Below are 18031 nucleotides of genomic sequence, written 5' to 3'. Positions count from 1 at the left end.
AACCATACAAAGTGCACCAGTTTGTCACGAAATACCTTACAGAAAGACAGAGTATACCATCTCGATCCGATCCGACAGTATTTTTAGGCACGGAATAAAATACAATTAAAACAAACAATGTCGCTTCCGTAGCGACTAGTTGGGGATAGAAAAATAAAATAATAACGAAAAAAGCCATGCCTGTTGTTATCATGCACCACAACATTATAATCTGGTGGCGGTGACTCATCGCCACTGTAGGATGCCACCAACCCGCGCAATCCGTGTGTGGTTCCATTGCGGCCACTGCTCGGTATCAGCCCCCCGGTACTGCCATTGGTCGTGGCCGCCTGTGCGTGCAGCAACGTACGATTCACCGTCATCGTTCCCGGATTGATCGGGGCAGCCGGCGAGGCCGTCGCTACGCTGGCCGGGAATAACGGTGTCGTTTCCGATTTGTCCTCGTAGGGTCGTCTATAAAACAATCAAACAAACAAAAAATAACATTAATCGGTTTACTGTGACCCAGCGAGTGTCATTCCGCTTACTTTTTCGTTAAATAAATCCAAGTGTGCGAATCGACGCACACCAGTAGGCTGAGGATGGCCGCCGACACCAGGCTGGCCAGCAGCATTAGCGTTAGTCCCAGTAGGCCACCTTCGCATAGGCCCCGGGTAGCGTTGGCATAGTGTTCCATGACGGTTCGCCGGTCAGCCATGGCCGACAGTGCAATCAACTGCCGCTTGCTGTCGTCCAGTTCCCCATTCAGGCGATTGATTTTCGAGCTCATCTCGAAACGCGGATACAGATCGATGGCAATACGCGTTACCGTCTCCAGTGATTCCTTGGCCCGGTCGACGTAGTCTTTGGATTCGTTCAGCCGTAGAACGTAGCGATTGGTGCCGACCGAGCTGCAGTAGGTGTACTGAACATCTTTCAGTTTTTGCTGCGAAAAAGAATGTAAGATAGTTTTGAAATATTTGTTTCTACTTTTCACAGTTTTAAATATTGCAACACAGCAAAGAGCGGAATAGACATATAGCAAATTTTTGATTTGATTATTGAGCTTGAGCGACCACCCCTGGTTGCTACTCCGTTACTGATCGGGATTAGCTGAAATTGTACAGAGAGTTTTTAAATGATCCGACCTAGGACTGCTAGATCATCCTTCAATGTACATCTTCCTAGAATTCATTGATCAGTACCGGCGCCGGCCAGGCCCGAACGTAGATCGTCTAAGGAATGGGAAGGGATGTTAGTCCAACACTTGTTGTTACTAGAGGCCGTATATACTAATACGCACTCCACGAGTGTCACGGGAGAAGGACATTTGTTAGTAAAAATGTCAGTATTGGTATTATTCGCGCGCGACTCAGTATGTTCCAGTTTCAAGATGCTCGGATGCACCACTAAACTCACTGACTTCCCGAGTGAACGTTTGAACAATATCCTATATTGAAGTCCCGGGAAGTCTTGATTCACAGCTCTTATTCGAGGAAACTGAAGAAAAATTTGCAATACTATCGCGTAAGGAATAAAAACTTCCCTATTTTTGCCTTTCTCTATAGAAAGGTATTAGAATTGCTGGAAAAACCGACTTTCGAACGGAGCCTCGGAGACCCATAGTGTTATATACCGTTCGATTCAGTTCGACGAGATCGGAAAATGTCTGTGTGTGTGCACTTTTCGAAGATATTTGAACGCGCTCAATTTTATCAGAGATGGCTGAACCGATTTTAACAAAATTGGGCTCGTTTGAAAGCTACTGTCGGACCATTGATCAAGTTTGAAGATCAAATGGTTGTGACTTTTGGTTCCAGATATAACACATGGATCAATAAGTCCCGAGACTAACGATGGAAACAACATTTTTTTTGCGAATTTTTTTTTATTCATCAACATAATCACCTTTTAGGGTGATACAATGGTTCCAACGTTTTTTCCAATTTTTCAATACCATGTTCAAAAAAAAATTTATCTTTCGCTTCAAAATAAGCTTCAGTTTCAGCGATGACCTCCTCATTTGAGCCAAATCTTTTTCCCTGGAGCATTTTTTTAAGATCAGAAAAGAGCCAGTAGTCACTGGGGGCTAAATCTGGCGAGTAGGGGGGGTGGGGAAGCAGATCAAAGCCCAATTCGTTCAATTTCGCCATTGTTTTCATCGACTTGTGGCAGGGTGTTTTTGTTCTATCGGAAAGAATCGCGGCACCCACTTGGAAAAAACCTTTTTCATGCTCAATTTTTCATGAAGGATAGTAAATACACTTCCATATGATATCTGTGTCATCTCAGCAATCTCACGGAGCTTCACTTTACGATCTTTCATTATAATTTTTGTCACTTCACTCACATTTTCCGGTGTAACGGCTTCCACAGGTCTACCCGAGCGTTCCGCGTTATTTGTGTCGGTACGACCACGTTTAAACTCGGCGAACCACCGACAAATCGTTGCTTTTGATGGACAAGAGTCCGGATAACATTTTTAAATCCATTGTTTCGCTTGCACGGTGTTTTTACCCATTAAAAAACAATGTTTCATAAAAACACGGAACTCGGTTTTTTCCATTTTTTAAACAAACTACAAAACGACTTTACTCCAACCTCGATAACTCAGCTGTTTCTGGTCGGATCGACTTAAAATTTTGACCCGTTTCAAGCAAAGGTTAGTACTCTAGAAAGACGTGGTTACTGGTTTACTACGAGCGCCATCTCTGCTTTAGTCTCGGGACTTATTGATCCATGTGTTATGATGTTATAAATGACGTAACCGACAAAACACGTTGATTTTTACCGCTCTTATATATATATGGGTGCCAAAATTTTGGGATCACCTCTATTTTCGTTAAGTTCTAGTGCTCAAAAGTTTAAGCACCTCGAAAAAAGCCTTCATGCAAAATTTGACCTAAATCGGACATACGTAAGGGGTGCTGCCCGGTGGTAAAGATTTGACAATTTTCGATCTTGAAAAAGCACCATAGGGGGGGAGTATTTTTTGATGCCGAAACTCTTAAAACTGCATGAAACATCGAAATTTAGTGTCATCTAAAAAAATTTTTTTTTTGAAAAAATCAACTTTCTGGGACTTTTTTCATATTTTTTCTAAGTCCCAAAAAGTCGACTTTTTCAAAAAAAATTTTTTTTCGAGATGACACTAAATCTCGACGTTTCATGCAATTCTAAGCCTTTTGGCATCAAAATTTTTTTTTCGATTTCGAAAATTTCGTGATTTCTATGGTGATTTTTCAAGATATATGAAAATTCCACTAAGTGGACTAAAAGGCTTTTTTTAGATTAGCATCCTTTATTACAAATAGGCAACGCAAATGTCAAGCACTAGTTTGGAAAAATGATGCTGACTGTGTGACATAAACACTGAAGCATGCTTTTGTGAACTACTCGAATCAATCTGAATCAGTTGGTGTCAAAATTAGTATCCGAAATTATTTAATAAAAGTATGAAATATATATTCATGAGACTGTTATGAAAGAAGAGAAAGGCATTATCACACCACTAGGTGGATTAAGAAGGGTTTTTATAAATGATATTACGTGATACAAAATAAACGAGTGAATAGGATTTAGACAAAATAGTTGATTCATTGCATTGACATATTCTAAACAGTTGTTATAAAATCATTTTAAATCACCAAATAAAGGTCAACAAATTTCACGCGCGTATTGATTCTGTATTATTTCCGCTTTATTATTTTAATTATTTATTAAAATTATTAATTGGTTATATTGTTTGATCTGGGCAGCCGAGAAATTCATCAATTTATTGTTTAAAATATTAATATCAAGTATTTTTTACTATGTATTCAATATACCGATATATGTTATCTCTGTTATTACCTTTGTAATATCAACGGATTTGCGCAATAGTTGATTTTTATCATTCAATTAATAAGAACAAATTTAGCAGCTTCAATAATATATGGAAGATCTTCAATAGAACTGAAACTGGAACAAAGGTCTATTCTCACTTGGCCGATCGGTCCGACCCGACATTCGTTTTTTTCTCTCTTGAGTTTTGACCGAACTACCGGCGTCGGAATTCAGATCGTTAGCAAAGGTATTTCGATAGTCCCACAACAAAAAGGGCCTAACTGCAAATGAGAATCTCTCTTTGTTTACTTTCTCTTTTGATTATTACGAAGCCATTACTGCAATTTCTCGGAAGATTCCAATATAAATCGAAAGCTTGTGATTTTAACTTGACAGTTTCGCGAAAGGTAAGACGTTAATTATAAAATCAATACGGTAAATCGTGAACGCACAAGTAAAGATGAAAAATACATAAGGTTCATCTTACAATCTCCGGAAAAATAAGAACGGCTGTTTTATACTGCCCGACGTTTCGACCACTGGTTATGGTCTTTTTCAAGGGAAATATCTTATCGTACCTCGCCTGAAAATCATATGTTCTCGAGCGGTTGCTTGCATAATAAAATCCTCTAATGTCACTGTTGTTTCAATAACAACATTTGTTTTAAACATTAGCTTATTTTACCACTATGCACTACCTAACGTCCCTTTAAAGCTGTTTTTAGGTATTCAGGAATAAAATTACGGATAGTAGACAATATTTTGCCTTTCTCTATTGAAAGGTGATAGAATTGTTGAAAAAACCCACTATTGATCGGTGCTTCGGTGACCCCTAGTATTGCATACCATTTGACTCATCTCGACGAGATCGACTTAAGGGCTGAGGCCAGTAGTTCGCGTATAACCACGTGGCTCGCTCTGCGTATTACATTTCCCTCCATGCTCTCTCGAAAATGTGCAAAATGACTCTCGATGTGGCCGGGTGGCCAAGAAAGTTTTGATATTTTCGGTTACAAGTTTGACTACATCACATAAAATCCAAAAAAAACTACCGCTTGTTTGGCAGCCTTGTTGAGCCGATTTTATTTCTCTCTCAGAAAAATTGCGCCGTCATAGAAATCGACTTACCTTCACAAAAATAACATTCACTTCATTTTTATAGCGACAACATATATGTTTTTATGCACTAATCGCATCTAAATTAAATTATCTAGATATTGTCAGGAGAGTTTTTTGATCCATGCTTTTGAAGGCGAGGTATTCAATGAACAAGTTGAAAGACGGCGTTTTCAGCTATGCAATTCTTCCTTCAGAAAAAAATACTTTCTCGACCGCTAAAGTCAATGAATCATTCTGAAATTTTCACAGAATAATCTAAACCAATTTTCTGAGTTGGGTTTATTTTTATATATTTGTCATCGTTTCTGACAAAATCAGATTTGAAGCGTGAAAATAGCCCTCCAAAACGCCCTAAAACACAATGGCCTCAGCCCTTAAGAGATATAAGTATATAACATAAGTGTCTTAACCAACAAAACGCAATTTTTTCCCTCCGCTCAATACTCTCGTTCGAAAGCTATTATTTCACCATTGATCAAATTCAAAGATCTAGTTGCTGATGCTTCTCATTTTTTCAGAAAGTGACAAAGGGTCAAGCTCAATTGTATTATTGCGTATACTTTTGATTTTAGGAATGTTGTCAAGTATGCTTTTGCGAATTAATTATTTGTTGGATTAGGAAGAGTGGTTTTGCCTTTCTCATATAGAAAGGCTATGCAATCACTGTAAAAAACCGACTTTTTAACTTGTCGTTCTATTTTGCAGATTTAAAGCCATTTGTAGATTTATTAATTTTTACAAAAAGATGATTGATCTTTCGAATTTTCGCTGAACGACAGCAAAGAAAACTGCTTTTTCGGATTGCAAAAATTGCTATTTGCCTAGCATTGTTAATTGCTCCTTAACTATCGTGATATGTGATTAAACACATCTCAGAGCAAGTTTTCAATTTGATCATTATCTAACGAGGATACAGATTTAAAAAATGACATACAAATACATTTACACACCTAGAGATAATCGTATAAGTTTGCGTCTTTTGAGACCGACATATATGAGCGTCAAAAATAACTCAATTTTACAGTAAATATAACTTATATTTAATTCATTCTGACATACTTTTAAGTGCTGAAACATGTTACACGTTTGCATGAAATACGGGCGTATATTTAAACCATTCTGGTAAAATTCAGTCGTTTCACGGATTACGTTCTATGAATTGTGTCATATAAAGATTTGCGTTAGCTGTAAATCTCTTAATTTTTTGCTGTGTATGTAATGAAACCGCGAAAAGGTTACCACAGAGACGGGACTCGAATCCGTACCTAGCTTGAGATTTTGATTTTGTCTTTCAGACGTGATTTCTATACATCGATTTTTTTAATCGAAATAAAAGACTTTTTTTAATCCACCTAGTGGTGTAATGATGCCTTTCTCATATAACTTATATTTTCAAAAATATCATTGCAAGATTCTTTCAAGAAATTTTTTCAAACTTTAATAAAATTAGGAACTTTCTTTGGGTATTAACTAACATAACCTTTTCAAATTGTGAACAGTTATGTCAAGTTAATAAGAATTTTTCTTTATTTTACAACATCGCACTAAATGACGGTTTGAAATTTTAAACACACTTTGCCTGACCCGGATGAAATTCAACAGCGTGAAAATCGATCAAATCATCTCTGAGAAAATTTGGTGAGGTGCGGTTTAGAGTTTTTGACCACTATTTCGGTTCTTCCGGAATCGACATAGCCGAAGTCGGTTCGTTTAAAAAGTAACTAATATGGCCAACAAATTAAAAAAATTTTGAGCCAAATCTAGTAGAATTTTACCCTTTTTTGCATCGTCGCTTTAAATAGCGGTGTGCAATTTTAAACACACTTTACCCAATAATTCCGAGACTGGATGTCGGATGAAATTCAATGGCAACTTATGAGACTATGCGACTTTTTATTTGAGAAAAACTTGAAAAAAAGGAGGGACATTATTTATGATTGCCAATTACATCACAATGAACGCTACCTCTAAACAAAAATTAGCATTTTCAGATTCGATTTATTGACTTTCTCATCTCGTTGCTCTTTTATTTATTATCATTTTCACATACAGATTTTTAACACAGAGTTTTGATCCTCCGATACAGATTTACAGATTCTCCAGAATAATTTAAATTCAAATGTGGCAACCTTGCACGCTATTCGAAATTGAACAAAGCAGGTTGCAAGCGGAGCAAAGGTGATGAAGTTTTCTGCTTCCGTACCAGTACGTAGCGGTTTTGCATCGTTATTTTGTATGACGGTTTGAAAGTTTTGACACTCATCGCCATATAATTACGGAACCGGCAGTCGGATCTGGATGATAGTGCACAGTATCTTTTAAGATAATGAGAGCTTTAATTTAAATCAGGATTTGTGAAATCGAAGTGAATTCCGTTTTTGGAGCTGTTCTTCACTATTATCGGTGCTTTCGGAAGTGGAAACCGGGGACTAGTAGTCCCAAAGTAGGTTTATATATTCACTAACCAACAAGGTCGGCCAACTAGATGAATTTACCAGTAATTTTTATATAAAATTCCATCTCGTTTCGCCATTGGGCCTATGGTTGGTGATTCAATACATAGGGCGCTGGTTTAACGACCCTTCCAGGTCGGGCTTGAACATTCGACAACTAGGTATGTTCGAGCCCGACCTGGAAGGGTTCTTAGTGTCAGTAGGATCGTATTTCTAGCCATACAATGATTATATGCGCTATAAATCGTCTGCGAAGTCTGTTGAAACAGAAAGCCCAAATTCCACAAAAGGAATGTAATGCCAAGACTTTGCTTTTCGCCATCACTTGTGAACAAATACTCAAGAAATTGAAAATTTTCTTCTTATAGCGCTGTAATACCGGAACCGGAAGTTGGATCTGGATCAACTTCTCGGGAAAAGAGTTTCAACATATTCTATTTGCATCTTAGTTTGTGAAAAACGGTTAAGAAATTTTTGAGAAAATTGAGTGAGCATTTTCTCATAGATTTGCACATATTACTTTGTGTTTCCGGAACCGGAAGTCGGATAAAGATTATATTCAATAGCAAGCTATAAGACCATAAGGGTTTCGTTTGAAATTAGAAAAATCGGCCGAGGACACGCACAAACGCAGATGTACTCAATACAGCGTAACTGAGAGCGCCACATGGTGGTGATTCCGGGAACTTTTTGATCAAGGTAGTATACTCGTATCATCAGTTCTATAAAAAAGTAACTGTAACGATCAAAATCCCTTCTTAATCCACCTAGTGGTGTGATAATGCCTTTCTCTTCTTTCATAACAGTCTCATGAAAATATGTTTCATACATTTATTAAATAATTTTAGACGCCAATTGATTCAGATTGATTCGAGTAGTTCACAAAAGCATGCTTCAGTGTTTATGTCACACAGTCAGCATCATTTTTCCAAACTAGTGCTTGACATTTGCGTTGCCTATTTGTATCAGAACAGTGATGCTAATCTAAAAAAAGCCTTCTTAGTCCACTTAGTGAAGTTTTCATATATCTTGAAAAATCTCCATAGGGGGGAGTACATGAAATTTTCGAAATGGAAAAAAATTTTTGATGCCAAAAGGCTTAGAATTGCATGAAACGTCGAGATTTAGTGTTATCTCGAAAAAATTTTTTTTTGAAAACATCGACTTTTTGGGACTATGAATATGAAAATTTTTCTAAGTCCCAGAAAGTTGATTTTTTCAAAAAAAATTTTTTTTGAGATGACACTAAATTCCGATGTTTTATGCAGTTTTAAGAGTTTTGGCATCAAAAAAAATTTTCGATTTTGGAAATTTCATGTACTCCCCCCTATGGTGCTTTTTCAAGATCGAAAATTGTCAAACTTTTACCACCGGGCAGCACCCCTTAAGCATGTCCGATTTAGGTCAAATTTTGCATGAAGGCTTTTTTCGAGGTGCTTAAACTTTTGAGCACTAGAACTTAACGAAAATAGAGGTGATCCAAAAATTTTGGCACCCTTATATATATATAAGAGCGGTAAAAATCAACGTGTTTTGTCGGTTACGTCACTTATACAATCATATATCTGGAACCAAAAGTCACAACCATTTGATCTTCGAACTTGATCAATGGCACGACAGTAGCTTTCAAACGAGCTCAAGTTTGTTAAAATCAGATCAGCCATCTCTGAGAAAATTGAGCGCGTTCAAATACAACGCTTTTTGTCGGTTACGTCACTTATACAATCATATCTCCGGAACCAAAAGTCACAGCCATTTAATCTTCAAACTTGATCAATGATCCGATAGTAGCTTTCAAACGAGCCCAAGTTTGTTAAAATCGGTTCAGCCATCTCTGAGAAAATTGAGCGCGTTCAAATACAACGCTTTTTGTCGGTTACGTCACTTATACAATCATATCTCCGGAACCAAAAGTCACAGCCATTTGATCTTCGAACTTGATCAATGGCCCGACAGTAGCTTTCAAACGAGCCCAAGTTTGTTAAAATCGGTTCAGCCATCTCTGAGAAAATTGAGCGCGTTCAAATACAACGCTTTTTGTCGGTTACGTCACTTATACAATCATATATCTGGAACCAAAAGTCACAACCATTTGATCTTCGAACTTGATCAATGGCCCGACGGTAGCTTTCAAACGAGCCCAAGTTTGTTGAAATCGGTTCAGCCATCTATGAGAAAATTGAGCGCGTTCAAATACAACGCTTTTTGTCGGTTACGTCACTTATACAAACATATCTCCGGAACCAAAAGTCACAGCCATTTGATCTTCGAACTTGATCAATGGCCCGACAGTAGCTTTCAAACGAGCCCAAGTTTGTTGAAATCGGTTCAGCCATCTCTGAGAAAATTGAGCGCGTTCAAATACAACGCTTTTTGTCGGTTACGTCACTTATACAAACATATCTCCGGAACCAAAAGTCACAGCCATTTGATCTTCGAACTTGATCAATGGCCCGACAGTAGCTTTCAAACGAGCCCAAGTTTGTTAAAATCGGTTCAGCCATCTCTGAGATAATTGAGCGCGTTCAAATATCTTCGAAAAGTGCACACACACACACACACACACACACACACACACACACACAGACATTTTCCGATCTCGTCGAACTGAGTCGAATGGTATATAACACTATGGGTCTCCGAGGCTCCGTTCGAAAGTCGGTTTTTCCAGCAATTCTAATACCTTTCTATAGAGAAAGGCAAAAAGGGTTCCTTGATATGTTTCAATTACAGTCTGATCAGTACTAAATGGCTGTTCTAATTGTATCAGACATAACATTGGCGGGGGCGAAGGGGGCACACACCCCGGGGACAACGTTTTTAGGGGGCGTCCTTTTTCTCATCTGTTTATCTTTCCGGAGATGGAGTTCAGATGGAGTGTATTTTTTGCTCAATAACCAACGATGGGGGCGGCAAATCTCTTATTTTGTCCCGGGCGCAAAATTTTCCTCGGTACGCCACTGATCTATCAATACTGTTTGCATAATATTGTGCTATTTTAAACCTGATCAATATTTAAGTAGCCGGTTTCCAATGCTAATGCCAATGCTTATGTTGTTTGTTTTTAATCACTAATTACCTCAAGATGAAAATAGCTCGATTTATGAGCTATATTTATTTATATATTATATTTATGTGACGAAATTCAACCGATCTTTTGACGACGGATGCTAAAACTGTGAGCAGTTCTTAACGTTCTCTCCAATGAATTTTTTTACGGCTATTTAAGTCCTCCCATAAAAATCAACTCTTTAATATATTATCCTTCTTTATGGAGTCGCCGGGTTATTTGTGCAGCGTTGCAGCCGCAAATACGCAACTCAACGACGGGAGCCGTTCGGAGATAAATAGACCGGCGACTTTCGAAACCGCAGAGGCCATCTGGCGCCCTCCGCTAGTAAAGCAAAATAATTTACTATTCGTTGCATCTGTTTTTTTTTCTGCACCGACTTGATCTTGGTTCTGTAACATTTTTGTTACAGTTCCTCAGTTGAGTCCTCCCCTCGCTTGCGTGTTGTTGCACTTTGCCGCATTCTTTTATTTATCTGCACCAAGACCAGAAAAGTTTTGATTCACGAATGCCACTCGAGGAAAAGAAATGCGTGCATGTTTTCTCGCTGTTTACTGCTAGGTTGATGACTTTTGACGCGGAAACACACAAAGTACCAGGCGTTCTGCTATTTTTTTCCTACCAGTGTGGAAGGGTTGGACAACGACATGGGAGGGGCCGCGCGCGTTGTAATGAAAAACAACCATTCCGAACGCGATAACAAGAATGACATGCCGGTTAGATTCCACTCGCTTTTGTAGTAAAGTTTTTCAAAGTGACTTTAATGAAAAGAAAAAGGGTTCAGTGGAGCCGAAAAACTCAGAATCAAGTCGTTATACATAAAATTATCCCATTACTTGGAGCATAATGTTAATTGGATAATGAAGTTGGTACAATTGTTTGGTTCTCTGGACTACGAAAGAGAAAGTTGAGTCAAGACTCGAAGGCTTTCACCGAGAACAAACAGACTTTCGTCGGAAAGTTGACTACATTTGGAAACACTCACCTGACTGCAGATGAAATCGTTTGGTTTCATGCAGAAATCTCCCAGGGCCACGGCACTGGCCAGATAAATGCCGGAAAGTAGCCAGCAAACCGTTACTGCCAGAAGACCACACACACTGAAAAAAATCAGTGCACACCGAGAGCTCCGGGTTGCTCCGATCACCAGTATGATGCACAATAGCAGCAGGAAGGTCAGAAATCCTAGGGTCGCCGGCCATCGTAGTTCCTCGTAAAATTCGTACGTCTGAAAGGAAACGCGAAAGAAAAATTAATAAAGAAAAGTGTGATTGAGTTCAGCCGGTTGACAGGAAGCAAAAAATAGGCTCAGCAGCCTCCCCCATCTAATTAAGAGGCTTTAAGAATTATAGGAATAATGCAAAAGTGGCACATAAGAGGCTTGGTCAAAGTTTTTCCGCTTCCGGGTTAAAAATAGTTTTAATTGTCCAAAGGAATGGAACGGTGTCCTGCGCAAGTGAACGTTTCATCAGGATCGGTTCTCCGCCCTGTCGCTTCGCCGGAGAAATGAACCCAACCGGTCGGGAGAAAAAGTTTACCGGGAGACTCGTTAGTAAATGGAGAAACGAATACAGATGATTGGAGGAAGAAAGGAGAGGAAGCACGGGTATATGCCAAACTTTACTGCCTTTAGAGCGGGCTTCAGTTTCTTGGGAACGCCTTCTGGCAGATCCGGCATAGAGGGAAATTAACATAGTTGTTATAATTAGGCAAAACAAAGGCTCTACTTGACTTTTCATGAATCATGAATAAACTTTCCGGGGGAAAAAGAGAAAGGATAATACGCGTGTTCCTAACGCGCTCTAGAGGAACTTGGGAAGCGAGCGTCAAAATCTAATTTGAAGACGTCGCGTACTGATATGGATCTAGACGGGATTTTGCTTATAGTTGTTTGTATTCGAATTTATTCAAGTTGTCAAATTAACATAATAATTTTAAACGGATCGACAAGAAAAAACGCAAACTCGTTTACTGCCAAACGATGCGTCTGATGAGAAAAACTTTATCCAAAATCGCTCTTCATATTGGATCAGAAAATAGATTTCGAAGCCATAATCCTAGGTTCGACATGAAGGATCCTTTGAGGTAACAGAATACATCCAATCAACACTATTTCAGCTTTTTTGACGTTTCACGCAATGACGGAAGTTGATCGTTAATATCAACTCCCCTTTTCATGCATGTCTTCACTACATAAAATGGCACGTGCAATGCCTCGAGCATGCATGTTTGTTCGCACGAGCAAAGCAAAAGAGTGATATTGAATTTCTATTGAGCAATTTTATCATTCTGTTTCTTTATTTTTCGACACACTTCAAAGGCAAAACTAAGTGGTAATTAAAAATGTAGCCTAATTCAATGAAAAATCAAAACATTTCAATTTAGTTTGACATCGATGATGGTTTTCAATCAATATTACTATTGATTTACATGTCGTGTAAATTTCATAAATTTTTTCTGTACCGTTCTAATCCATCTAGTGGTGTAATGATGCCTGACTCATAATCGTTAATAAGAAAAATTGTTTCTGTGAGATTACACCAGATCTGGACGTTTCATGATTTCTAAGGCATGTGGAATCAAAAAAAAATTCTTTAGTTTTGCGGTAGTTACGCGATTTTTCTAAGTTATCCTGTTGTCTTGTTCTGTCTTCGAAATGCATGAAATGTCGAAATATGGTGTTATCCCGAAATTTGGACAAATTATGAACACTTGGAAAATTTCAAAACAATTTTTTTTAGATTACACCAGATTCGAAGTGACATGCATTTCTAAGACATTTGACATAAAAAAAGTGATTGATTTCGGAAATCTAAAAATCTCTCAGTCCCAAAGTCGATTTCATTCAAAAAAAATTTTCTGCGATTACACCAGATCTGGACGTTTGCTGCATTTTTAAGACATTTGGAATAGAAAAATTCATTGATTTTGCGATATCTTTTCTAAACGGGTTTCCAAAGTTGATTTTTTTCAAAAATAATTTTTTTCTGAGATTACATCGGATCTGGATGTTTGATGCATTTCTAAGAAAATCTGCATAAACTATTATTTTTTTAGTTTTGCGTTTTTGCCTTCTCTATAGAAAGGTATTAGAATTGCTGGTGTGTGTGTGTACACTTTTCGAAGATATTTTAACGCGCTCAATTTTCTGAACTGAACCAATTTTAACAAACTTAGACTCGTTTGAAAGCTACTGTCGGGCCATTGATCAAGTTCAAAGATCAAATGGCTGTGACTTTTGGTTCCAGAGATATGATGGTATAAGTGACGTAACCGACAAAACACGTTGATTTTTACCGCTCTTATTTTGGGATCACCTTTAATTTCGTAAAGCGCTATTGTTCAAAAGTTTAAGCATCTCGAAAAATGTCCTCATGCAAAATTTGAGCTAAATCGGACATGCGTAAGGGGTGCTGCCCGGCGGTTAAGGTTTGAAAATTTTCGATCTTGAAAAAGCACCATGAAATTTCCGAAATCGAAAGTCGATATTTTCAAAAAACATAAATTTCCAGATGACACTAAATCTCGACGTTTTATGCAATTCTAAGACTTTTGGCATCAAAATTTTTTTTCGATTTCGAAAATTTTATGGTGATTTTTAAAGATCTATGAAAATTCCACTAAGTGGACTAAGTAGGGTTTAGGGATTAGCATCACTCTTCTCATACAAATAGGCAACGCAAATGTCAAGCACTAGTTTGGAAAAATGATGCTGACTGTGTGACATAAACACTGAAGCATGCTTTTGTGAACTACTTGAATCAATCTGAATCAATTGGTGTCAAAATTAGTATCCGAAATTATTTAGTAAAAGTATGAAATATATATTCATGAGACTGTTATTTAGTTGTTGTTGTTGTTCATTTTACAGTTCATCTGACAATGTATGTCTTAATGAGTAAAAAATTAATGTAAAAGTAAAACTTAAAGTACATTATTACGGTAGACAACACGAAAACGATCAAGTAATCTAAGATAAAAAACATTAGACGACACGTTGAAATTAAAATATTCGGAAAATTCATTGAATCGTAGGCAAACGAATTTGAATGGTTCATTTTGACCATATAGTGTGTTACGAGTTTCCAGTAGCAGAAAAGGTCGTTGTCGAAGACGCCTCTCAGGAGTATACAAATTTAGTCGCTCGATTAAAGCAGGTCATTCTACACTACCCATACGCAGTTTCGCAGCAAATGATGCTTGAGCATTTGCTCTTCTCAATTCTAAAGGTTCAAGATGTAGTAAGCGGCAACGGTCCTCGTATGACGGTAGCTGCGTTGGATCAGACCAAAGTAAAAACCGCAATGCGTATCTCCATACAAAAAAATTATGAATTTTACAGGTGACAGAATTCTACAAACGATACAATTCACAACTACTTAATTTTTCAAATGACGCAACATTCCACTCGCACAGAATTTAACATGCTCCGAGTGTAATTTGCATTCGGCTACCAAGTGCCACTGTATGGATTTATGTTTATCAATTATTCAATGAACAAATATGAGCTCTGCGGTTCAGTCGAGTAATCGATGTGCTTGTGATCTAATGTTTCTCGATTCAAGTCACGCTGCTGCTATCGATCTTTTTTTCACTGCATTCGAATTCAAGACATGTAATTTTCTGATCACACAATTTTACATGTTCTTGAATATAAATTTGTATGAAATACAATGCTCCATTTATGTGCATCTTATAAGATGTAAAATCACAAGATTTTTTCAAATTGTGTCACGAATTTTCGTTGAATTGCCTCAATCCTGGCAATCCAATTAGAGTGGAACGTGCACCATACAATCGCATTAGATTCGAGCAATGACCGAACCAGCGAGCAATATAGGGATCTCAAACATAACGGATCACGGAACTCGGACGAAATCTTAAAGATGAAGCCCAGTTGTCGGTTTGCTTTACGAATGATGTTGTCATAGTGTAACTTGAAAGTAACTTCACGATCCAGAATCACGCCAAGATCTTTAATGTGCCCTGTTCGGACGAGGGAGCGTCCTAAGATTTTGTAATCGAAAGCAACTGGAGCTTTTTTACGGTGGAAGGAAATAATCCTGCATTTTTCGACGATTAAGTCCAAAAAGTTGTTAGAAGACCAATTTTGGAATACATTCAGCATTTTTTGTAATTCGATGCAGTCCGAACGGCACTTGATGATTTTGAAAATTTTTGTATCGTCTGCGTAAAATAATCGACAATCCAGTGGCAAAAGCAGAGACACATCGTTTATGTAGATCGAGAACAGCAGCGGGCCGAGTATGCTACCTTGTGGAACTCCAGAACGGTTCGAAAACTCATCCGACATAACTGAGCCAATTAAAACTCGCACACAGCGTTGCGATAAATAGGATCTGAACCAACAAACCGCACGAGTAGAAACGCCAAGTAACTCCAATTTCTTTAGAAGGATTCCATGATCTACCCGGTCGAATGCCACCTTAAGATCAATGTAAGCCGCATCAATCTGCAATCAGCATTCCAAATTCCGTAAACAGTTTGAAGTGAACTGCATGAGATTTTTTGAAACCGACCGTTTTGGAAAGAAGCCATGTTGTTGAGAATCTGTATAATTTTTCCAACAGGAAAACAAAATGTCGTTCACGATGATTTCAAACAGCTTGGAGCAAGCACACAATGATGTTATTCCTCGATAGTTAGCAACATTTCGCTTGTCGTCTTTTTTGTGGACCGGAAACATATGGGATGACTTCCAACGCAGGGGAAACTCACTTCGCTGAACCGAGAGATTAAATAGTATTGCTAACGAGCTTCAGAACAACGTTTTAGCACACAAGATGGGAATCCATCCGGACCGACAGCAAACGATAACTTTAGTCGAAGTAAGGCAGCTGTAACCATGTCATCTGTGATGTGAGGTATGTCGAAATTAAACACGTCACGTGGCATACCAACTGTGGATTCTTCTATCTGTCTCGATGTGGCGCAATGAAAATATGAAAAATATGAAAGAAGAGAAAGGCATTATCACACCACTAGGTGGATTAAGAAGGGTTTTTCCTATACGGATTTTTGAAGTTACGTGATTTTTTCAACGCGGTGCGTATCCTCGCATGAAAATGATCTCAGTGTAAAAACATTTCTCATCGCCCCTCACGATCCAGTAGGTACGGAAAACCCTTTGTTTTATACCGAGTGGGCAAAATTTTGCTTTTCTTGCTGTTTATAATTCAGCTCATGAGGAACCCATTTTCCCATCATCTGCAATATTGAAATGTTATCTTCGTTCAAAAATCCTTGCAATTCGGTATCTTCGAATGTTTTGGCTTAACCAGTGCGTACTTTGTCTTTTACGCTGAACTACCCACTTTCAAATCGTTTAAACTAACGTTTACAAATCGCGACGGATGGAACATGTTTTCCGTAAGCTTGAACAAATTAAATTAAAAAAAAATTTTATGGGATTCAGTGGTATATTTTCATCTGATCGTATAATAGTTGACATTAATTTTTTTTGGCAAGTTTAATCTTGCCTTAACGCAGGCCCCAAGCAATATTTTTTGTCTCTTTGAACGTTTTTACCCTTTTTTAATGATCCTTTCCGATGTCCCAGAGATTCGATTGTCAAAAAAAAGTACAGGTGTGTAATGTCAGAGACATAACTGGATGTCGTGAATACGAATAAAACTGACATTCTTTCTTTATACTTCCGAATATCAATTAGTTGATCGATTGTGTGAATTGTACAACCTTTCCCATTTTTCACTACTAGAATTTGAAACGATACACCCAAACTACAGTACAGAACATTCTGACAAACAAATATTACAAAATAACCAGTAAGTTCTTTATGATAAAATATTGGTGGTTTTGGAAAGAACCTTTTATTAAGGCGTGCGTGAAGGGCCAAATTGTATAATTTTCTAAGATATTAAACACTGATTGGATATAAACGATTTAGAACTGCGAAAATTGCAAAAAAAAACGGATTATATTATCTTAGATTTGCACTGCACTGCTAATTTTAATTTTCGATTTACAAAGAAGCAATCTTTATAGTTCTTTAGGTAACATTTAAAGCCATTAGGAAGGCTAATTTTGCATAATGTTCCACATTGTTGTCTATTTCCCGTTGTATTTTGCTCCAATGCAAACGACCACCAACAGGATGATGTAATCAATCTTCTTCGAAGCGAAACTGGCACTGCGACCTGAGCGTTTGAGGTTTTGTACAACGTTAAAGGTCTGCTTTCATTACGACAGTGACCGCTGCTCTCGACGATTGAAGTCCAAATGAAAGCACGACCTAAGCGTTTGAGGCTGGATACCACGCAAAAGGTCTGCTCTCATTATTGACGACTGCTTCACCTGACGATTGAAGTCCAAATGAAAGCACGACCTGAGCGTTTGAGATTTATAACCACGCAGAAGGTGCACTCTCCGAAGCTGCTGGTCCCACGACGTTTGCTTCCGTCCAAGCACAAGAATAAATGATCGATTTTTGACCACGGGTCCCCTTTTATACGCATTCAGATGAAAATATGTGCCTGACTACCTCAAAATCGTCGTCCTTGCGCGAAAAAGCCAAGCAAAAGTAAAGAGTTTTCCGCGTTGTTTT

The 18031-nt window shown here is 38.0% G+C and overlaps 1 protein-coding gene across 2 annotated transcripts in view; it reads right to left on the bottom strand.

Moving 5' to 3' along the window:
- The window catches only part of LOC131430922 (protein tweety-2), a 209021-nt gene that overhangs the window by 398 nt on the left and 190592 nt on the right, over positions 1–18031 (bottom strand). Inside the window, exons 5-7 of one of the 2 annotated variants that reach the window (XM_058596205.1) lie at positions 11432–11674; positions 528–925; positions 181–453 (exon numbers count right to left, since the gene is read on the bottom strand). In XM_058596205.1, the coding sequence (XP_058452188.1) occupies positions 181–453; positions 528–925; positions 11432–11674 (914 nt within the window). The remainder of the gene's footprint in view (positions 1–180; positions 454–527; positions 926–11431; positions 11675–18031) is intronic. The other variant, XM_058596206.1, reaches the window with a different exon arrangement.

The sequence above is a fragment of the Malaya genurostris genome, chromosome 2, assembly GCF_030247185.1.
Source record: "Malaya genurostris strain Urasoe2022 chromosome 2, Malgen_1.1, whole genome shotgun sequence".
NCBI lineage: Eukaryota > Metazoa > Arthropoda > Insecta > Diptera > Culicidae > Malaya > Malaya genurostris.
The sequence above is the reverse complement of the archived record's forward strand: the minus strand, read 5'-3'. Positions and strand labels throughout refer to the sequence as shown.